The following is a 23,628-nucleotide window of genomic DNA, read 5'->3' as shown; positions in this document are numbered from 1 at the left end:
AAATGTGCAAAAATAATTGTGTGTTATCATATAAATTAAAAATAATATAAATACCATAGCATATCATTTATAGATATTGAGTAAATTTATTAAGCAACAGTTATTGACCAAGTACTGGTAGATACATGAGGAGTGCATATTTATATGCATTCTTGTATAATGTATTTATAAATGCAAGTGTTTACATATGTGATATAATTAAGCATTCCTACATGCATAAAAGTGTAATATATGATATAGCATTAATAATACACAAATATTAAATTATGTAAAGTAAAAAAAATAAAAATAAATTATCTAAAGTAAACTGAAAGCTTGTGGAGTGTAGTTCAGTGGTAGAATACATAATTAGCATGCTTGACACCCTGGGTTCCATCCCAATGCTAAGAATATAAAATAAAATAAATGGGAAGGGGAAATGCTAAACCCATGGCTATTATTGGACAAGGGAATGGGGATAGGATATCAAGGTAGTAATTTAATTTCTTCAGTACGAGAGTGAAAATGAGTTAGAGATACTGTGAAATGTTACTATGCCTTACCTTGGTGGTAGAAATACTTTGTTTGTGCTGTTCTTCATACTTTTCTATAACTCTTAAATTTCTCAAAGTCAAAAGAAATCTATGGAAAGAGGAATATGTTTGTGACAAAATGTCAAGTGGAAAGAAGGCAGATCACGCAGTGGTCACTGGCCTTGCCCATTCCTTCCACTTCATCCCCAGCGTGCAGCTGGGTGAAAGAAAACCCCCAGGAACCCTTACCGGGAGGGCAGTGAGCCACACTGTAAGGCACTGGAAATAGTCCTGTTTTAGATTTTATCTGAAACCATTCTCATTTCCAGAGGTTGTCAGTCTGGACACAGATAGATGCCTGATCTCTGTGAACAGTTGTTCTTGTTAGACATTTGTAACATGGGTGACAACTCTTAATCAGCTGTTCATAACCCAGCAGCTTAACAGTCTCCGCACATCAGTCCATTTGGCCGACTCAGCCTAGCACGTGTCCTCTGTGCCTCCCTTGGCTGTCATCTCCCCGAAGTGTTCATTCCTAGGAAACATGTTGGGTTAATCAGGCCTATTGATGCCTCAGGAGTCATGATGAAGTCCTGTGGATCCGACTTGTCTTCTCCTCTTGGGATGTTTCCAGTTTGGCCTCATTAGCTGTGTCCTAGAAGAGGAAAGAAACCGAACACAAGTGTTCTCCCCAACCCTGAATGCCAGTACCCATTCTTCATTGCCCTCCAGGCTCCTTCTCTCCTCTCTGGCCAGTTCACTGTTCTCTGCTTTCTATAGGCAGGGTTCCCCCAGCAACAAATGCAACATGTGCTTCTATTCCAAAGGCAGAGAAGGAGAAATACGAGACCTGTGATCTAGCAAGCAGTGTCACTCTCCCTTATGAGAAGAGAGAAAAGGAGCCAAATTTAAAAAGTAGTCGTTCACTTCTCCCTCTTCGGTCTGCTCCATCCTTGAGACAATATGAGGTGCAGACAGCATCCCCCCACTAACTCCTCCGCTACGACTGGCTGGCCTGGTCACCAACCACAGAGCTTCAGACACTGAGGGGAAGGATAATATAGACCTGGGTTCCCTAATCCAGCAGGAAAGTTGATCCTCATATGACGTCTACCAGCCATACTCCATTAACTGCAAGGAAAGAAAGTATTCTTTCCATGTTCAGTATCAATTCTAGGGTAAAAACAACTACTTCAGGACAACGATGTGTAAATAGTTTGCCTAGAAAACACATCTCTGCCAAAAGACAGATGAGTTAAAATCTCAGATTTTCCAAAGCCATTGTCTAACAGGAAACTTAGGGAATATCCCTGAAACCCCAGTCTACCCCATGGGTTATCCAGATTTCCTGGTGGTGGGGCAAGGAAGTGATACTTGAATCTTATTCTTACATTTGAGAATATACTAATTAAGAAATTTCTGAATTAAGTCCATCAAATAACCTAGAAAATCTTCCATAAAGATTCTACAAAAAAAAGTGGTAGATCAAGTTATCATTACTTAAAAAATGAATCGCAACAGGGCATATTTGTATAAAAATATACAAAGTGAGGGAAAAAATAAAAACTGTATCTATAACAGGATTGAACCCGTAGAAAAGTACATGCATATTAAAATTCAAATAAAACTTTAAGACTTTGGTCTATTGGGGAAATGGGTTGTAGGTTTAAATTTAACTTTTATTTTGAATGTTTTGTGAGATGTGAACATTTGTAAAAATGGCATTTTATAGAATTCTTGCTCCATTTTGGAGCAAGACGCAAATTACCCCTGCTGTTTGATCTCTTGGATCTGTCAGGGCAAAATCTTCCCACAGTATTGTCTTCTGAATTCATGGAGGATAATTCTGCCTTCTGGAACAGCACAGGCAAACTGCAACAACCTGGCCATGCATAGGCCATGGAATCAGAGTAGTTTTTACATCTTCTTTGATAGTTAGGAAACAAAACAAGATGCAAAAATGGGAAATTTCAATTTGATGTGCCCAAGTAAAGATAAAAGTGAACAATTAGCCATGCTCGTTTGATGACTTTTCTCTATGGCTGCCTCCATGCCATAGCTAAGAGTGAGCTGCAGCAAACCATGTGGAATACAAAGCCTAAAATATTTACCCTAGACTTTCCCAGAGGAAGTCTGGGAGCCAATCACTGCTCCAGGAAATCAGTTCAGTGTGGCCTAGAATTTGTGAACATACTACAGTGTCTTTCCCTGCCTCCTTTATCCTCAGTCTTGCTGGTCTCCTTGTAGGTGGAATGTCACTGAAACCAACTGAGTACCATTGTCAGATAAAGCTTGAGAAGCATGTACTTAAAGCTTCTAAACTATCCTCCTTACTGTTGGTAGAGCAGAGAGTCCGGTATAATAAACACTTCATTGGGGTTTAAAGCTGTTTAGTTAGTACTTATTCTGTCTTAGAAATGAAATGCCCGCTGTACTGGGACTGTTGTCACTGCTGTCATTATCATGGTGATCATTCCTATATGTGGCCAAAGAAACAGGAGTTGCCACACTCTGCTGCTCATTACCAACCAGACTTTTTCCAACTGAAATAACAACATGTGAGTCTAATTAGAATAAAGCTCATTAGAGATGGAGACGTCCATTAATGCTTCGAATGATTTTTCTAATGAATTAATCCAGGAGAGGAGACTTTAACAGAGCAGCTAATTATTTTTGCTTGCGTTTCTTTAGCATTTCATCAGCATTTAGAATTATTGTTATGAATTGTCGTTGGACTGCAGATAAAAATAGTGTTGAAAAAGGGTCCACAACTGACAAGGCTGTGGCTCTTTCAGCCCTGAGGAAGCAGTGGAAAGTGACTGCTTCCACCCCTACCCCCTGCAGAAGGAGCTGCCAGCCCTCAGGCCCTGGGGATGCCTGTTCTTCCGCTCTTCTGGCCGCCTCCTCTTTGAGTTTTTTCTAGATTCTGGCTAGTGGTTCACAGACATCATGCTGTGGAATGTGGATATCCTGCTCATGTATTCCAGTTCAAGAATGTCCAGACTCTCATGGAAATGTGAACTGTCTGCCCAGGGTCCTACTACATGGAGGAATAAGTTGGAAACAAAACCGTTAGGTGGGCAGAGAACAGAGATGCCCACTAAACTTATGAACTGAAATTCAGATGGAGCATTTGTGTTTTATTAATCGAAACGTTCTTTACCTCCCAGAAAAGAGGGAAACCGTACAGGAGAGGGTAAAGGCTGCCCAGGTGTTTAATAGTTAAGAAACTGAGATTTACAAATCCCACATTTAGGAAAGGAAAGGAATTATCTAAGGAAGAGACAAGGGGCAGAACTAAATGCACACAGGCCAGGAACTAAACGAGATTCTTCATGTCATGCAGGCATGGTGGAGGAAGTTGAATTTTTCACTTGAGTATTCAGTTAATCAACCAATAAGGGCTGACTTTATGACAAGTATAACAAGTAGTTCCAGGCAGCAATAGCCTCTTTAAAACCACCTTCTATCATGAGGCTTCATTACAAAACAACTTCTTTTGTTTTTTTTTTTTTTTTCCTAAGTATGAGAGTCTTGCCTGGAATATTTAGTTACCTGACTCTACAGCCATGCCTAGAAGGTTCTTTTGCTCAGAACTTGATGTGAACAGCAAACGATTGGTTAAGATGCCTGACTGAACATTATGGGAAGAGAGCTGGACATGACTGTACATGAGTATGACTTAAATAAACAAAAGTGGTACTCTAGTGTCCACTGCTATTGATTTGCCATGCAGCTCTGCTCCCCTTCTGCTAAGTTCCAGGCTCTTCTTGAAATAGTAGCTTTATCTCTGCTGATACTTTTACTCAAAACTTGCTACCCCCTAAATTGTTTAAAAGGTCTGCTTCTTCCAGTGTGATCTGCAGAATGTCAGCGACTTCCTTCTCTCACGAAGTACCAGGACACTTCCTAAACAACACCACTCTGCTCCACAGCCTCCGCTCCTGCCCCTCCTCCAGCGCCACCCACCTCCAGGGTTGATAACCCACATCATGTGGGGCACAGTAGGGTTCCACTAGGCATCAAAAAGACAAAGATGCTCAGGAATCATTCGCGCCCCCTCATGGAAGAGAAGGAAATATTTTAGCCTAGATTGCTATACAAGGTGTAGAGTGGTGGAAGGAACACAGAGGGGGAAAACAAATGATCATCCTTAGAGAATCTGGGGGAAATTCCACTTGAAGACACAACACAGAGATCATAAAGACTAACTAACCAAGAAGAGAAGGCTGGAGAGGGAGTGAGCAATACATGTAAGAGCAGTATGATGGAGAAGGGCTGGCTTGCTCGGGACATAGTGAGCGCTTGGTCCTGATACATATTTAACTGTACATTTAAAAATATATATATTTACCTTCAATTCTCATATACTCGTCTTCAATTCTCACTTCTACAGTTGCTATAATAAAGGATATGAACCTTGATATGACTCAGTACACTAATGGGAAAATACTCAGCGTACACCTTGAGGTGTGGCATTCCTTAAATCGAATACATACGCGTATAAACCCAAGTAGAAAAAGTACTTTCGGTACATTGGAGGAAGTTTGTTTATTTGAAGCCATTCTTTGAGTTATTCCTCTCTAAACTAAGAGAATTTAAAATTAGTGTAATGGCCTTCCTGTTCTAATTCTTACTGTCCGCCTAGACACTTACTCTCAGCCTAGACACTTCAGCAGGCTAACAAAAACCCTTCCCTACATCTTTGGAAATGTACATTTCAAGTTGACATAAACTCCTTCACATTCAAAGGAAAATAGTAATACCAGTAACCGAAGAGGCCATGAGAGCCCTCTGCAGAGTAGGGAGTGATCAGAAAAGTTTCAGCAGGCAAGTTTCTTAGAGCTTTTTGAGTCTACACCAAGATGCCTCTGTGGTGCTCTCACACAATCACTCCTTGTCAGTACCCTTAGAACTTCCATTTTTGCAGTTGGCTGAGCCTGCTGAATCTATCAGTGCGTGCTTTGCACAAAGCTGGAATTGTGACTAACAGTCCCTGATTCCAATTGTGTAAACATCTTTACAAAGACTTCCATTTTGGGTCGTTTTAAGGGGGAAAGGCGTATTTCAGCTAAGAGGACTGCTGTGTGTCTCCCAAGCCTCCTCGCTCCTACTTCCTGCCTTCTGACAGCTAAAGGTTTTGAGTTTCTGTTTTTAGCATGGTTCTTTAACAATTGAAATGACACCTGAAGCATACTACAAAAGCAAGCTCCTGTCCTGCCCAGTCGGGCCCAGGTGCAAATGAGGTCCATGTGGTGCTGGGACTGAGTCCCTCCAATGACAGTTTGCTAGGGGCACTGAGATCTGGCCTGGATGACCGTATGGAGGCTCCTGTCTTCAATGTGTTTTGATTTCAAAGCTTCTTGTTACCAAAATATTTGGTTCTCAAAGCTACTGGCAGGTGATAATAACAAAAATGAAACTGGCTGGAATTTGAATTCAGTTATCAAGTCACTACAGTCCTAAAAAACAAAAAAGACAAGAGTTAGCTCTGTAGTCTTGGGTTTCTATGAGAATTTTCCCACAACTAACAATACTCCACTTCTAAGCTGCAGGATTGATATGAATAATAAATGAAATAATATCTGCAAAGCAACTAATGTGTTTTCTTCCTCCTAATTATAATAATTTAGAGGAGCAAATGCTTGAGAAATGAAAATTGCAATCTTCTGTTTATACAGAGAGCTTATTTAGCTTTGCCCCTCAAAAGGTAGGATGGGAGGCCCTTCTGGTGGTATCAGTAAACTCAGAGGGTCGGGGATGCCCTTTGGCTACACAGTGATGCTCTATCAATGAGCCCAGCAGTTCTCATGTGCAGGGGTGTGAGTGTGTCCACGCATGTGTATGTGTCTGTCTGTCCTTGCTTCAATTCTTCCTCATAAAGGAGTCTCATCAACTTTGCTTAGAGTTGAGGCCTCATTTAGACATAAGGAGGGCAGGTCTTCACTTTCTGCCATGGGAGCTTCTCTCATGTAAATGGGGATCTGGGCCTGTCTGGGTACAAAGCTAAGGTGGGAGTTCCCCTGACCCATGTCAGATCACAGCTGTGACCACAGTCCTCACTTACCCGACAGCCACAAGGCAAAAGGTCCCTATTCCTCTGCCAGAAGCCTGAGAAAACTCAAGAGTTTATAATAACAACAATTACGGTAGTAGTAGTAGCAGTAGGACAGTTAACCTTAATTATGTCACCTTTATTAGCTTAGGATCCACCCAAGGGATTAGTGAAGCATGTTCCTGGATGTGCATGGGTGGGCCACAGAGGCAGTACTGTGGTTACTCTGTGTAGTCCCTTGCCCCTTCCTTTCTGGTGCTGTTCCTAGCAGCCACCAAACAGAGCAGCTTTGCCTGTGAGGCCCTTGTGCCGTGGAGCTAGACAATCGTGGCATGAATCCCTGGAAAGAAGAGAGATGTAATTTGGCTTTGTAAAGTGAAGTATTATTATTATTATTTTCACCCTTGAACTTTTTAATACAAGCTGTATATCTTAATTTTGGAAGGGAAATGTTCCTTTAAAATCAAATTTTCTAAATAACTGAAAAGTATGCCCCAAAGTGTCAATAGGCAAATAATTAATGACAATTTTGGACATACCTACTGTTCAGATGTACTGAATGTTTCTTTGTTATAGTATTTCTAGACCCTTCTGTGTCTCAGTTTCCTCATCTACAAAATGAAGATAACAATAGTTCCCATTTCAAGGAAATTCCTTCCAGTTGTGGGTATTGGTGTTATGTCCCAGTGATGAAAAAGCTGACAAATATACATCATACTAATAGTAGGTAACATTTATAGACTACCTGCTAGCCACTGTATTTTCCAACTTACCAATAATCACAACCATCCGAGCCTAAGACCAGTATTACACTTTGGCCCAAAGCCTGATGATTTTCCCAGTCTCCCTGTATTAGTCAGATTTGGGGGGTTTTTAGAAACCCTTTTTTGGTACCAGGAATCAAACTCAGGGCCTCACGCTTGTCAAGCGGGTGCTGCACCAATGAGCTATATCTCTACCATAGATTTTTTGTTGTTGTGAACAAATTCCAAAAAAAAGTCAACTTTGAAGGAAAAGACTTATTTTAGCTCATAGCTTCCAGGGTTCAATTCATGATCATCTGTCTTCCAGGTAGAAACAGGATGAAGGATGTGGAGAGGGAAAGCTACTCACCTCATGTCACCTGGAAAAGTAGAGAGAGATTGGTGGTTAGAGCCAGAGAGGAAAGGCCTGAGCTATGCTGTACTCCGCAATCTGCCTCATCCAATTAGGCCCCAACCCCAGTAAACCCATTCAGCTAATGAACTTGTGAGTGGATTAATTCATTTGACAAAGTTAGAATCTTCACAATCCCATCACCTTCTCAAACCCATCAACTCCAAGCACATAAGACTTTGGGAACATTTTGTAGATCTAAACCATAAGAGTGCCCTTTTCTCCTAATAAAATCTTCTGAACCTCATCTTCCCTCCTCAGCTGAATGCCCAATGTCTATTTGCAAATCTGCTCTTCGGGCCTCATGTGTTAAAGATAAGTGGAGGGCATCCCTCGACGTTTATAGCACTGTGTTTGTATGTTTGTGTGTGCTCTGTTTCCCACATTGGAGTCAAGAACCACAGAGCTGCTTCCCTACCTCTCCAACTGGTGACTCAGTGTCTCATGGGTGGTCTGGGCCAAGAATAGGGATGGCATCAGCTTGAGCATTAGCCAGGGATGCTGTCAATGGAGGAGGACTGCTAAATACACACACCCTTCTCAGGGACATTGCTGTCCACTTTCTCAGCCCAGAAGAGGTTTCTCTTGCAAATAAATCAATCCTACAGATGATGCTGGACTCACAAATCTGCAAGTAGCAGTGTGAGGGCTAGCAATATGATAGTGGAAGAAAACAAAACACACCAACTAGCAAATAACATTCAAACAGTACAAGCAATCAAGGACCATTTAGCAGGAGTACGTGACTTACTTCCACAGGCCTGAAGCTGTCATTGTAGGACAGTATTTTTAACTTGTCAAACATAGCCATGCACATATGCACATATACCATGTATAACATTGTGTTCTGGGTGCTTTTTAGTAACTTTATTTGACCTTCAGCACCCCATGAAGTGAGAGATGCTGTTGTCTTCATGTTGTAAAGAAACTGAGACACAGAAGGGCCTAAAAATGCTATAACTAAGAAACATTCAGTACATCTGAATAGTAGGTATGTCCAAAACTGTCATTAATTATTTATATATTGATATTTTGGGGCATACTTTTCAGTTATTTAGAAAATTTGATTTTAAAAAAACATTTCCTTCCAAAATCAGAATATGTAGCTTGATTAAAAAGTTGAAGGTTGCAAACAGTAATGATAATACTTGACTTTACAAAGCCCTTATCTGTGACTCTGAGCAGCAGGGTAGGTCTTTTTTTTTTTTTTTTTTTTTTTAACCATCATGCTTCTTGTTTTCTTCAAAATAGCTGTCCATACCATCAGACATACTACAATTAAACAAAACAATAAAGTCAATCAAAACAAAAGAATAAAGGCAATACAGAACTTCAAAGCCAGATAATAGGAAAGCAACAAGTGCTACCATAATTCATCCTTTTGTCTTCAAAATAGCTACCCATACACCATCAGACACAGTAAAATCAAACAGAACAAGACAGAATAAAACCAAACCTAACAAAACTATAAGAACAATGCAGGAACTCAAAACAAGATTATAGGAAATTAACAATGATCAACACCTTCCCTTTTTAGACATCCTCCCCTATCATTTTCATTAATATAATTTTGGATCCTGTATACAAGAAACATATTTAACTCAAAAGGAAATTCATAGACCAAAAGTCAAAGGAGAAAAAAACAGTCATTCCATGTGATAGGAAACCAGAGAAAAGCAGGGTAGCTTGCCCATCAACCATACCAGGGATATAAAAGAGACTGTATTTTCTTACAATGGAAAGCTAGTCAGCTATGAAGTAGGATAATCTCAGGGCTCTTGTAGGTAAATGGATGCAACTTGAGATCATGCTCATGGGTGAAATGGTTAAGATTCATATGGGTGAACATTGTGTTATCTCCCTGTAAAAACTTACAGGGTAGGTCTTTTGTCCTGTGATATCTGTGATGATTTACAGACCCAGAAAATGTGTGTTTTGCCCAAGCAAGGTCAGATGTGGAGTCTGAAGCCCAGTCCCAATTGTCTTCATAGAGTTTGTAACCAGTGGTTTTAGAATGAATGAAAACTAAGATTCCCCTGAGTTATGGTGACCTCCCTTTGTGAAATCTTAAGTTCCAGGCAAAGGGATGTAGAATGTGAGCAGCTGACAGTGACTTGCTAATCCTTCCTGACAGAAATCGGTTTTCTGAGTGAACCATCCACTGAGTGTTACAAGGCTGTCTGTTATACAAGTTCCTATAAATTCTTGCCAACATAAAGTATGGGTTTATTTGGGGTTAGGTAAAACTTTCACCCAAATCAGTAGATAGATAAGTAGCTAGATAGATAGCTATTCCAGCTTATATTTGTGATGTATCTGCTTTGTGCCAAGTAATCACTAAGAAAGCCTGGGTTCTGTTACAAGAAGGAAAATTGATTGCCACTACTATTTTAAACTCTGATTTGAATTTCTCATTCACATGTTATTCTTTCTCTTTTTCCCCCAAGGGTCGGGATTACTGTTCGGAAGAAGAGGATATCACATAGCACCAATTCTATCACACAGACCAGGAGCTACTACTGTGTAAATAGGTTACACCCCAGTTGAAATCTTTGCAAAGGTCGGTTCTCTTCGACGAACAGCACTATAGCAAAAGAAGATCGTTTCATATCGTATGCCCCATTAAATTACAGTGTTTCTTAATGAACTTGCAAAGGAATATTGCTAAAACAAACAAAAACTGTTATTGAACTTTCTTTGTTGCTGCTAGTTAAAACTTGTTGCAACTTTTCACTTCTCTTGTGTCCAGGTATGCAGCAAAATTCTGCAATTTCACCTTAAAGATACTATTGGTTTTACAGATGCTCTTCAACCTATTTTCTATAAGATGAAGTAGTGGTGAACTCAGATATCAAACTTCTAGACCAGTTCTGCTTCTAAGTCAAGCATTTCTTTCCCTCTCCCTTTCTTCCATATCTCTCCCGAGCCATCCAGATACAGCCTGGGCCCCTTGCTTGACGCTGGCAATGTTGAGCTTTGGAAATGAGGTGGTTGCTTTGGCCAGCCTTGTTTCTCTGCTCTGAAGAAGTAGAGGAGCTATAACCAATTAAACACATGGTGTGACCTGACTCCTGAAAGTGACGTAGGTGCGGGCAGCAGGTTGTTCCATCTAATAGGTACCTTCATTGAGAATTAAGCTTGCAACATTGGCTTTGCTCAGATGCAGATGGAAGTGTGATGCAGTCATTTTGAATCCCTCTTCCTCACTTTTTTTTCTAAGAAATAAACATTTTACTGTTTTTATGTATCTTTGTCTTCTCCCATTCATCCAGCTCGATGTTTTAAGGTGATCTTGGATGTGGAAGTTGAGCCTTCCTTTGCAGTGACACTGACAGGTGGCCTAAGTGGCTCCCTGCCCTTCCCCTTAAAAATCCACCAAGGCTCAGAAGGGCTGTGAATGGTCAGAAGAGATGAGGGGACACCCCATGACCTTTGAAGAGGAACAGAAGCCACGATGTTATCTTTCATTTTGTTAGCAAATAAAGCACCGTATTTTGTGATTCTCTCCCTTCACGAAGCTACATGAGCCTTGCCACTTCCTCCTCTTCCTAATTCCAGTACTTGATAGTACAGTGAAAAGCATTTGCCTACCCAAAAACATAGGACTTTTACACTGGTGATGATACTTGGAGATGTGAAAGCCAAAAGCCCCTGGCAGTGGTGGGGAATGCTGACTGTGTGTTCAGTAGAGTTTATTTTTCCATACTATATGAAGAGAATGATCTCTTCTTAAAGCAGAAGTAATATTTTTAACAAATATTGTCTCGCAAGTAAATAGCAATCAAAAGGAGAAAATAACTTTTGTATTTTTTTAACGTGTTTGATAGCTTTGACGAGGGGAAGGCACCCCATGAAATGCCATGCCATCAGTCCAGGTTTGAGTTTGTCCCACAAAAATGCAGACGGAGTACTGCATGGCTGTCTTTTTGGGTTGTGAACTTTGGGTTGTGAACTTGGCCCGGAATCAACCTCTCTACCACCTTCCAAAAGTAGACAGGTGAGTGGTGAAGGTGTTGGGAGAGGATGTTCTCCAAAGATTATCTGCCACAAAATGGAGTGAGGACCTAGATTTGTTCTTCCTGAGAGGAGCCTTGACTTAAATCCATCCACAAAATTGGTGGCACCACTGACATGCTAATAGTGAGATTCTTCATTTCCTGTCAGACCTGGGGCAGCGGAAGTGAGGAGAAGGAACTCAGTCAAGGACTGTAGAAAATGGACTCCAATTTGTTAGCAACAAAATCCCTTAATTCTTGCAGCCAGCAGCAGCTATTTTGGGGAGCAGCTGTGGTTGTTACATAAATAGAGACGCAGCCAAAATGTAAGGCTTTTTATCCTGCTTCAAGCAGAAAAATGCAGGGAGGTCAAGTAGTCTAGGATTTTTAGTTCCCTCCCCCTGTATGGTTTTTGGCCAAGTGATGAAAATAGTTTTCCTTGAACTATAAACAAACTGCTAAGCCCCACCTCAAACTTGTTTACTGGGGACTTTGTTCTGTTATGTGGATGACCTTTTCCTGGAAGTCATGTTTTTATCAAGCGAGAATGAAGCAAATGTTAATGTCTTCCATTTGACTATTCGTTGTCTCAGACGGTGTCTTCCAGGCAGTCACCATCCTCTACCCAGAGATGAAACGTGCTCACAGCATTTTCCTCACAGTCACATTTAACATTTTGACTTTCACAGACCCACACGTTTCTTGGGACCTGACTTTTGAGTGTTTAATAAAACCATAAGTGTTATTCCCGTAAACCAGCGGCTTTTCACCTGGAGTTCTGTCCCCTGTGTTTAACACTGGATACATCTTGCTGTGCAAAAGTGATTTCCTCTTCAGACGCATTGGTATCTCTAGGAACAGGTCTGAATAGTGGGGTGATTGAGTGGGTTGGCATGAAGTGCTTGATTATATTAACAACACTCAAAACTGTCTGTTTTCCATTTGTTGGTTTTAATCATAAAATTGTCAAGTGGTTCGTGTTTGTACTTTTTTTATACTTTTTGAAAGAATCTGGAGCAAAAATATTTTCCCCTTTTCTCTCTCTGTGTATCCAAACACTAAGCAGATTGCCTGAGATGCAGTGAAAAGAATAATCCAGTGTACATACTGGTACCTTCTGCTAGTTGTCACCTCTGTAGGACACTGTTGAAAGGGGGGAAGGCGGGCAATAGTTTGGTGAGTGGAGGCAGCAAAATACAAAGAAATAGACTTAAGAAACAGTCAGCAGAGAGGCTTACTATGCTGACTGTGTGCCAGGGTGATTGGAAATCCAACTGCCTGGTGGCCGGTGGGTGGGGCTGAGCTGCCAGCAAGATTTACAGCTGGATTGCATATGTCTTATGTACTTCTAGTGGTAGAGTTGTAAAAGCTGAGCCGTGTGTGCACAGCTTTCTTTTGGTTGGCAGAGATTCAGGATCATGGAGTTCTGCACTCACAATGCAATACATATTCCTTCCTGGCAGACAAGCTTAAAAGAGGCTTTCACCTTCGCAATTCCTTTTACCCCAGGCTTATGCAGTGAGCACAGAATGGTGCTGTGGGTCTATTTAGGGACCAAGAAGCCACAAAGTCCAGTGACAGAAAACTAGGTCAACCCTCAGAAACTGGTAGCACACAGCAGCCTGGTGGGCAGCAGGGCTCTCCCTGTGTACTGTGCCTGTGATCTGAGCCTGCCCTTGGATGATTCAAGTATGAAATGACCTGACCCAAAAGTGGCCTTGGTTCTTAAGCCCTTTGCCCTAGCACCCACCTGCTCCCTGGTGTAAATCGAAAAGGCACCTCTGTGTCACAGATACACCCACCCATCGGAAATGACCAGGCCAGCAAGCTGACAGTCCTAGCAGCAAGCCCAGAGATGACGGAACTCACTTTGTGTTCCCAGTTGATGTCACCCAATTTTGAGTTATAACTCTGTCTTCCTCCCAAACTCGTCGCCACTTTTTTTCTTTGAAGGCAGCGTTCTTCAGAAAGCCTGCTTAAAAAGGAAAGTATACCTCTTATGAATTTTACCTCAGTAGCCTGCGATGTAGGTTGGCCTATTGATTATAAGTCTTGCTTACCCATTAGGCATGAATTTAGAAGTGTTCTCCATTTCTTACTCATACGAAATTTGGCTAAATGTGTTGGGTTTGTAGGAAGAAAAATTAATTCTTAATCCAGGAAAATACTGACTCACAATCTTGGACTCCGAGACTCTAATATTTTCTTAATAAAGAGCAAAACAACTAGTATCTAAGGTTCTCTACCCCTCCCTTTAAAAAGAAAAAAGAAAAGTGTTAGATTACACTCTGTAATTTTACATAAAATCTACTTCCCATGCTTTCCCCCAGAAGGCATTCGCAGAGCTTTATTTCTTTGCACTGCTTAGAAATGGTCTTTTTGTTAAGTTACTTAAAACCTCAAAAGGAAAAAAAAAAAAAAGGGCGTGGTTGGTAAGTAGGGAGTATATATTTAACAGCATATGAAAAGATGGCCCAAAGCAGGAACTTTGGCTTCCAGATGTCATGGGTGGGTTACTGGACCCAGTGTGCCTATCTATACAAAGTTGGATAAGGCAATTGGCTTTCACACTGCAAATGCCATGCCATAAATCTGGAATTTCATAAACAAGGTCTGTGAATTGCCTTCTGCCAATGAATGGGTGTGGTTTTGAAGGGAAAGAAAAGGCCTTTGACTTCAGAAGTCCCCTCTTTGTATGTCTCCGGAAAAGAGTCACAAAGCTGTGGTACAAAATGCGATTTGTGGATGAATATATTTACCTTTGTGACAACATCAGGACTTAATATTGATGCCACAATTTTAAGAAAACTGTCACAGTTTACCTGGGGATCAAATCTAATCTTGGAAGAAACAGGGGAAACCAATTGATGTTTATTATTTGTACTCTGTGCCAGCTACTGTGCAAGGCAGTTTATAATTGTTTTATGTAATCCTCACAATCGATCTACAAAGTGGATTATTACCCCTGTGTTCTAAATAGCATATATCGTAAGTGTTGAATGCATGTATCCAACAAAAAACATCGCTGTAGAAAAAAGGAAAGATGCCATTCAAGTATTTTCTAAATTTTTATTGTTATTATTATTACCATGCCCCTTGCAACACTGTGAAAACACCTCTGGGGCAGCTATCAGGTTCTCTTCTTGGCTCCTCTTCATTTTCCTTTAGGGAGCATTTTATCTGATGAACTGCTCACACACCAGGAGAGGCTGTAAGAGGACTTGTGTGCTCAGAGAGAAAAGGCTCCACCCTTGGAACCTTTCAGTATGGAGAGAGAAACCAGGTACTTCTACAGTGAGATACCAGATCAGGCTGTTGGTGGGGATGATTTCTTGCCAGCATTCTCAAGGTTCATGGTTTCAACACAAGCTGCATCTTTGTAAGGTTAAAATCCTCAACCTTGAAGCAAAGCTGAGAGAATCTGATCTCTGGAAATTGAGGGCAGGACTTAGACCTTTAACCTCTTTTAAAATCCTTTCTTGTGGTTTAGAACAGGATAATTCATTTTGATCATTAGTCGAAAGATCTGTATTTTTGTGGGCTCATTTGAGCACCAAAACTAAATAGAAATCTCTTTCAAGACCTTAAAATTTTTTGCATAGTAATGTAGTGACTTTGCTAGTCATTTAAATAACTTGATCCAAGATCAGAAGAACCCAGAAACTCCCCAGAGTTTCTCTCCTTGCTTCTTAAGGCATATTGTGTAGAAAAAAAAAAATGATTCGTATCTCCATAGCAACTGTTTAAGGAGCTGCCTGGAAGGGACCCACATCCACCCTCATTTACTCAGCTTGAAAGAATCAAAAAAAAAAAAAAATTGAATAGAGGTGGTAATATGTTCGTTTTCCCTATGAAATCTGTTCCCAAGATCATGATTATTTCTAACCTGACAGCTGCCAAACTCCTTGAAGATGATGTAGGTAATGACTCTTACCTCTTGGAAGCCAGAACAATTATTCTAATTCAGGAAGACTTCCCCAAGCTGAAGGGCCCATTCAGATATTATCTACCCTCCAAACCCTGAATTCACTCTTCTTCCTCTCCTAACAGTTATTTTTAGACCAAGGTTTTGAACTCCATTAAGTCTTAGAGTACCAAGAACACCATTAACTCAGCCAGACTGCCTTAGGTGCCCCAGAGTTGAAAATAGCTTTAAAACTTAGGGGGCCACTTGACTCAGAGTCAGAAGTAAGAGAACAGCCCAGTGGCCTGGCATGCCAGTCCAGCCTTCGGGAATCTCTTTCTTGACAGGCAAGTGAGCAAAGGAAGTTTGGCAAAAGATTTCATGCCAGATTTTCCATTCAAAGATGTAAGTAAAATTACTATTTATTTTCCTGAACCAGGCAGCTGAATTGTTATGACTACAAATTTGGGTCAGTTTTCCTAACATACATACACACACATGCACAAAGATGAGTGAATAAAGAGAATATAAATACTTTATCACCAACAGACTTGAAGAAAGGGTTGTATTTTGCCTTTCTTCAAACTCCAAAATAATGTCCAGCAAAGAATCAGTATAACTATATTAATACCACAAGAGGAAGAACCAGTGATTGCTCTTGCAAAAGTTAGGCTCAAGTGGGAGCACTGAGTTCTGCTGCTGCTCTTGCCAGCACAAGTCCTTTCTGTACCAGATGTTCACATCTGTTTGACTCCTCTGGGACTATTGCTGGCTTGTGTCCTTTTGGGGCTCATGTCCTTTTTCAGCCCACAATGCATAAAGGACACATCCCTGAGGTACACGCCAGGTCCAGCCACATACAGCCATGGTGTTGTTCACACACTCCTCCACTCACTCACGTGGCCTAGACTGGCATTTCAGCAACTCCCCTGGGATACTTTGACACCAGTGCATGGAACTGGGCTCCTTTAATCTAGGTTGTCCCGGGCGTAGCATTTTAGCATTCCCCCTCGCAGTCTCGAGGACTCAGTTGAACAACCATTGATGGACACCCCGTCCACTTTAGGCACTGAGCTAACCTTCAGCAATACACAGTTGAACCAAACATAGCTCCCACCTTCATTGGGGAGCCTACCAGCAGTGGGGAGACAGCCCAGAAGGGCCCCTGTAGGGAAGGGTCCTGGGTGCTGTGGTGGGAGCATTTTGCAGAGGTAGCCGGCCCACTTTGGGAATCAGAGGTCTCCAGAAGGCAGTGCCATCAAAGCCCACCTTTGTCAGAGAACAGGGTATTTCGAACTGCCCTTCCACGGTAATGGGACAGCAGGCAAAGTGAGCGCTGCAGGTCAGGGGCTGGGGCTCAGAAGTGAAAAGAGATCAAGGGGCAAGGACAGGGCTGTGAGCTAAAGCAGCCACAGAGAAACCTGAGGTTTTTCCATGGATTCAGGAAGCACAGAGATGAACTTCAGGTGCTGCTCTGCCCGATACAGCCCACGGCATGGGTCCCTCAGGCCTGTGTGTACTCAGGCATGGGTCCCTCAGGGCCAGAATTGCCCTCCTCTCTGGGAATACATGGTAGCTTGCTGAAATAACTTACTCTCCTGTCTTCTGTCCCTGCCCCATTCCTGCTCTGATTCCTGTCTCCAAAAGATGTTTGAATTCAAGGGATTTAGCCCAGACTGAATGTGGTTTGGAGTCAGATGGGGGACAGTTCTGGGTCATCCTGACCTGACTTTAGAGACATGATACCTAAAAATACCTCCTGAGACCAAGCTGGCCTGTACCCGGAGATGAGGGTGCACTCTAAAGTAAACACACAGGAAGTGGCAGAGGGCTTCCTTGTGCAGTATGACATGCTCACCAAAGGCAGCCACCCTCACACTGCCCTCCCCTGGGTGAGATTACATCACCCGGTGCCCGGTCCTGAGTGCATACCTGTGCCAAGGAAAAGGGACATTTAAAACTCAAAAGCACGGGTGAAGTGTACACAAGTGGGAAATACCCACAGCCTCAGTAGTTACTGAGGACCTCAGGAGTACTATCAGAGCTCTGCTAGGGTGAGTCAGGGAAGGCACCAAGACACTAGAACCCCCCTATAAAAATAATTTGCAGTGCCTTTTAGGTTTTCCAAAGAACAGAGTAGGTGTTTTCTCTGTTTGTTTCTGTTTTTTGTTTGTCATTTTGTTTTGTTTGTTTTTTGTTTTCCCAGGGAAAATAAAAAGCTTTTAGGCAGAAGCAGAATTAGATGCATCAGCATACAGGCTGTAAGTCGGCTCAAAAGGAAACAGTTCCCCTGATAGGTTAGAGGAATTCAGGACTGGGGCAGTTTTCCCAGCTGAGGGCTCTGGACGTCTGCTGGGGGTCCCAAGTGGGCCTTGCTGCTCTTTAGAGCTGACCTCTTTTGAAAAGCCCTGAACCTGCCCTCCTGGGCAGCAGCACTGGTCTTCCCCACCCTCTGAATGGTTTCCAACCCACACCCTTTCATTTCCCAGATAGTCCTCTGACTCCTCACTGAAAAGTTAATTCTGGGTCTTATGATTCTTACTCAAGTATGTCCAGCCCAAGGTCTAGGCATAAATATTAGAATCCTGCAAAAATATTAGAATGCTGGAAACCAAGAGAATATTTGGCCTCACCTATCCACTTTAAATTTAGGACACCATCTTCCTGTTTTCTGCCCTGGCACACTTCCCCACTCACCTTCATCTCATTGCCAGGAAAGGATCAAATTACCTCCATGCCAGTTGTCACTGGCTGATTATTTGCAGCTCTTCCTGAAGTATTTGTGCGTTATTTAGGAATCTGGCCTTACATTCAAAGCATAACTAGCAGCAAGACAAGGAGTCATCAGGTCTTCCTAGGGTCTGGCAGGTATCCTGGACCTTGCTCTTCTGAGCACCTGCAAATGCATTGTGATCAGCAAGAGAGCCCTGCAGTGCAGCCTCTCTCCACCCTGCTGTGCGTGAACTCTAAAGCAGTGGGCGCCCATCTGTTTCCACTGCACACGGCTATCAGCAAACCGTTGTGAGATGCACCCTCCTGGATACTCATTGATTTGTTTAAAGCATAGATCCGTTTAATTTTATAGTAACCTTAAGCACATTATAAAAAGTACACAGCATAGAAATGTTAAATGACTGAGATCCAAGCCATTATAAACAAGTTCTGTCATTTTCTCTCTGAACTCCTGAGAGCAACTTTGAGTATCTCCTGGTCTGTGCAAACACTTTGAACACCACTGCTGTACAAATCAGCACGCCTCGATGGCATCCCCAACCACTGTGTGGCCCTGGGCCTGTGGAGTAAGAAAATCCTAAGACAAAAATCCCAGGGAACTTCTAAGCTGGGAAATGAGGCAAATGAACTCACAGCATAATTGAATCCTGGCAGGTGAGCTGTCCCAAGACAGTAGCGGCTAGAGGTGCTAAGAACAGGTCAGGTCCATATACACAGCCATGGGATTGTTCTTCCCTCTCTGGGTCTCCAGAAAAGGGCATTGGCAACATCCCCAGCTCTCTCCTGATTGGAATTCTATGAACCCTCGAAGTGCTTCACCAGTGCTACTCCCCATGGCACCATGGACCCGTGTGGCTTGAATATTTTTGATTTGACCACCAAGATGTTATACTGATGATTCTGTTCCATTTTGAAAAGGATCTGAGAAAGTGTACAGGTCTAATTATATATACATATTTATACATGTGTATTTTTGTTTATTGTTACATTTTGACATTGGACTTTCTATTAAATAATTTTTAACAGTTGGTCTGACTTTGTTCTATTTTATGCCTTTTTCTTTCTTGGGTCAGGGAATGGCAAGAAAAGACCCTACCGGTATCCTTTTTGTCCCTTCTCTTTTCTCTAGTCTGGGTGCCGGAGGGCTTCTGCTTTCTGTTCTTAACAGCTTTTCTGGCTTTGCAGGATACGTGCTGTATCACATACTTGAAGGGCTCCTGCTTTGTGTTCATCTTCCACTTTCAGGACACTCAACTCTGTCATATTAGCTTCTACAAATTCATAAATTCACAGATCGCGTGAATTCTCAAGAATAGAGAATGGTACAAAATGATGCCTCAAGCTTCCTCTCTCATGTGTCCCTGCCCACAGAGACAGACAGACAGACAGACAGACAGACAGACACACACACACACACACACACACACACACACACACACACACATATGCGCGTGCGCGCGCACTGCTAGCTATGAAAGCTTAGAAAACTTACTTTACTATTCTGAGCATTGTAAAAACAAGAGAGTTCTCATAGGTTTACCTTGAAGGGATCCCTTAGTGTGTGATTAACAGCCATCTGTTTTTCAAAGGCTCTTTTTTATTCACTCATTCAACCAGCTGACATTTGCTCTGTGTATTAGTGTGTGCCAGGCTCTAGGGTGACCCAAGTCAGGACTCAGGGACGTAAGTCACGTCTGCCAGTAAGGCAGACAGTAAGGCCTCTGCCTTATATTCTCCCATGCCAGTGCAACCTGTCACTACCTGCTGTTTTCTGAAGCAGAAAATGATGACTTCTACTGCACTGGCTGTCCAGGGTCCACTGAAGAGAAACACACATAGCATCATAGTGCTGTGGTATGAATCCACAAGCAGTTTGCCTTTGCTGTGGCTTCCCTGTTCACGTCCAATGAGGGCTGATCGCTTGATCAGTATACCCACTGGCCCAGCACCCTTGCTCTTGGGAACAGAGCATCTTCATGGTTTCCTGATGGTGTGATGGTAAGAGTAAGGGTGGGCCAGCTAGCAAGAGGGAAGGCATTAAAACTATTCCTGGCTTTCTCCTCCAAGCCATAGTACTGGAAGTTCAGATTTGCAACTGAGTTTTACGAGCTGTCAAACAAGGCAAAAGCTCAAGCATCTGCCCAAAGTAAACTGAATCCAAATTTTTTCTTTGAAAAACAAACCTCTTCATCCTGGCAGAGGCTCCCTTGAAATCACAAAGCCCAGCCTAGCTGAAAGTGCTCTCTAATGCCACCCACCAGCTCCACATAGACACACACTGGGTTCTGTACCCAACTGGGACTTCTGAAGTTTCCTTTATCTCATGCCAAAAAGGAGTCAAACTCAGGAGACCACTGAGCTGCTTCTTGTGGCTCCTTCTAGTACCAACATTGCTCTCAGTCCACTGGTAATGGTTGGACTGAAACTGAGACCAGTTGCCTGGAGTCAGCTCACTTGAAAGCAGAAGTTGGGAAGTGGGATATCAGTGATGGAAGGAGGAGCAAACCCAACTACACAAGGCCTCAACATCCACGGTGGAGAGCAGAGGCAGCAGACTGGAAAGCCAGGAGTAAGCCAACACTGAAGCGGGGATGCTTCTGCTCATCAAGTTGGCAGGCCACCACCACCTCGGCTGCACACACTGCCCAACCACCACCTGCTCGGAAGGAGGGGGAAATGCTGCAACCTCCTGACTCCCATCATATTACCAATCCAACCACCTGTTCTTCCGCAGAACCCAGCTTCTGGGTCCTGGCCTGCTCTTTGCCCATCCTCACCCCTGCACACTCTACCATGTTCGATTTCCTGTGCTGGTTGCTACCATGAGGTCACCAGGAACACTCCCACGTCTCCCACCACTGTGAACTGAGACTCCTTCATGGGCCACTTAAATTGACCTCTTGCCCAAGCCCTCTTCACCTTCTGGCTCAGCATGTCTGTCTTTCTCACTGGAGAACTTTAAGGGCCAGATGTATGTGAAGGTGGGTAGAAAGAGTCTTGCAAGGCTTAAAACAAGAACTCCCATGGAAGATGAGGCCTTCAAGTGGAAGCTGGGGCCCAGAAACTAGATCAAGTTCACTCTTACTGACTCAGAGCCAAGCTTCCCTACTGAGGAAGGGTGGCTCAGTGTGAAAAGCTAAGTAGCAGGCAGGGTGCAGGTCCAAGAGCCACAGTGATAATGGAAAAAGAATTCAAGAGGAGATTAGAACACCTGCATTCAAGGAGGTGCTTACCAGGTTATACATCAGAATACATATTGTAGGTAATGTCAATACATTTCCTTTTGTCTGACCCCCACCTTTTTGTGCTAGATTGAACCCAAGACTCCCTGCGTGCTAGGTTATTGATCTACCACTAAGCTATACCTCCAGACATGGATTATTTCTATAAAGGAAACATGAAGCACAGTCTTAAAATGCCCATTAAATATATATGTGGAAAAAAATGGGTGCTCCAGAAGTTCCCCCAGACATAAGAGTCTAGGCTATAATTCCAAGTCCCAGGTGCCTCCAGACACCAAGCTTGCTACTCAACCCAGCTGGCATCTGAGGGCAGCTAGAGATGGAACTGTAAGCAACCTGGGCCATGTGCCCTACAGTGTGCCCAGCAGCCACCTCTCATGGTGACCTTCTCAGAGACCTCCTCCTGCTAATGGAAGGAGAGAGAAAAAAGGCTCATCACTGAACCATGACTACTGGGCCCTTGCACAAGCAGTTCTTTCCGATTGCTCTAGGGGTTATGGGATACAACTGTCTCTGTTGCTCACCAAGCTGCAAGATGTTCTGTTTCAGCTTATGGGGGAATCATTCAGTTGGTGCCACATCGTCATTCTAACATTTCCACCAAGGATATGCAGTCATCTCCCAAGGAGATACCACTGTCCCACTGTTATCAGAGTCTGCTAATTCAGTGGCCAGGGGCTTTGTCTCATGCATGCCCTCTCAAGCTATCATTCTTGCCATTTTCTGGAGCATTCTAGAAGTCCTCTTTTGTGGCTTTATTTGTGCTATCATAAACAGGCTCAAAATGTTTACATTTCATGGTTGTTTCTACTTTGAGGAAAAACCAGAAGTGGCCAAGGGCTAGGCAGATGAATACTTTGAACAAGAAAACACCATAATGTTTTTATTTGACAAAAATTGCCATAAACATTTTGAAATGATTCAGGACATCAAGGTAACCATGAGAAGATACTCAGGAAAGAAAACTTTCAAAACTACTTCAGAAAGTGGCAAGAATGATAGAATAAGAGTATTTGAAGGTAAAAGAAAGTATTTTGAGAGAGATTAATGACAACATGTCTTTTATGGACATAAATCTCTATAATTTAAATACAGTATTTTTTAGTACACCTCACAGATAGGTGATACACAGATGCACAACACAAATACTGACTGTCACATCTGATCCTCAGAGGACTTGATCTGTAGCACTGGGAGAGGTGGCTTCCATAGGTGCAGGGTTGGGAGCCAGGATAGCATCTAGATGGTGCTGAGAAAGGTCATCTTAGTGAGACTTTGTGAGTTGTATGGTGCAGTTCCAAATACACCAGAGGAGAAATGCCTGCCAGTACTTCCCCTTCCACAATGTGGTTCCTCCAGAGCTTATGGCTCCAACAAATGGTATCAAGAATGGATGAGCGGTAGCAGTGGGAAGGGACGGACTGTGTGCCTCCTCATACACACCAAACAAATAGAGGAGGTGTCACTCAACAAATCTGCCTTGCTGGAGCTTGCTCAGCCTGCACTGGGGGGTGTCAGAGCCTTAGGATCACGCAGAGCTCTTGTGAACACAATGTCCAGGCCTCGGGTCATTTCATCAGAATTCCTGAGAGCAAGGATGGGCAGACGCGTTTTGACTATCTATGCAGATAGCTGCGAGCCTCAACAGGTTTGAGAACCGCTGGTTCAACTGCAGGCTATCAAAACAGATGCTAGCAAATGAACTTGAGCAGAATGGGCCCTATCTCTGAGAAAGAAACAAGGATCCTTCAAAGACTCACTCGTGGAGAGGAGGCAAGAATGAGCAGTGACACACGAAGGAGCAAGAAGAATGGCTGTCTTCTTGCTGGGGCGCAAGAAAATCAATCAAGTCTTACTAGACCAAGAGCTCAGGCTAAGAAAGGGACTCAAAGGCTTTCCTGACATTCAGACTTGATTTTGCTCCAGCCATTTCAGAGGAAGAGAGTTTCATGAAGACCCCCTGAAGGGAAAGCTGTCCCCTTTGTCACCACATCTATGCAAGGCAGGAATGTACCATCATAGCTGGCCTCAG

At 42.7% G+C, this 23,628-nt stretch overlaps 1 protein-coding gene across 1 annotated transcript in view; it reads left to right on the top strand.

Moving 5' to 3' along the window:
- The window catches only part of CUNH1orf21 (chromosome unknown C1orf21 homolog), a 220,465-nt gene extending 201,083 nt beyond the window's left edge, over positions 1–19,382 (top strand). Inside the window, exon 6 of the mRNA XM_003474917.5 lies at positions 10,170–19,382. Within this exon, the coding sequence (XP_003474965.2) occupies positions 10,170–10,208 (39 nt within the window). The 3' untranslated portion in view covers positions 10,209–19,382. The remainder of the gene's footprint in view (positions 1–10,169) is intronic.
- Positions 19,383–23,628: the final 4,246 nt, after the last annotated feature.

This window comes from Cavia porcellus, unplaced genomic scaffold, assembly GCF_034190915.1.
Source record: "Cavia porcellus strain 051 isolate PalLab524CR breed Dunkin Hartley unplaced genomic scaffold, mCavPor4.1 scaffold_29, whole genome shotgun sequence".
Classification (NCBI taxonomy): domain Eukaryota; kingdom Metazoa; phylum Chordata; class Mammalia; order Rodentia; family Caviidae; genus Cavia; species Cavia porcellus.
The sequence above is the reverse complement of the archived record's forward strand: the minus strand, read 5'-3'. Positions and strand labels throughout refer to the sequence as shown.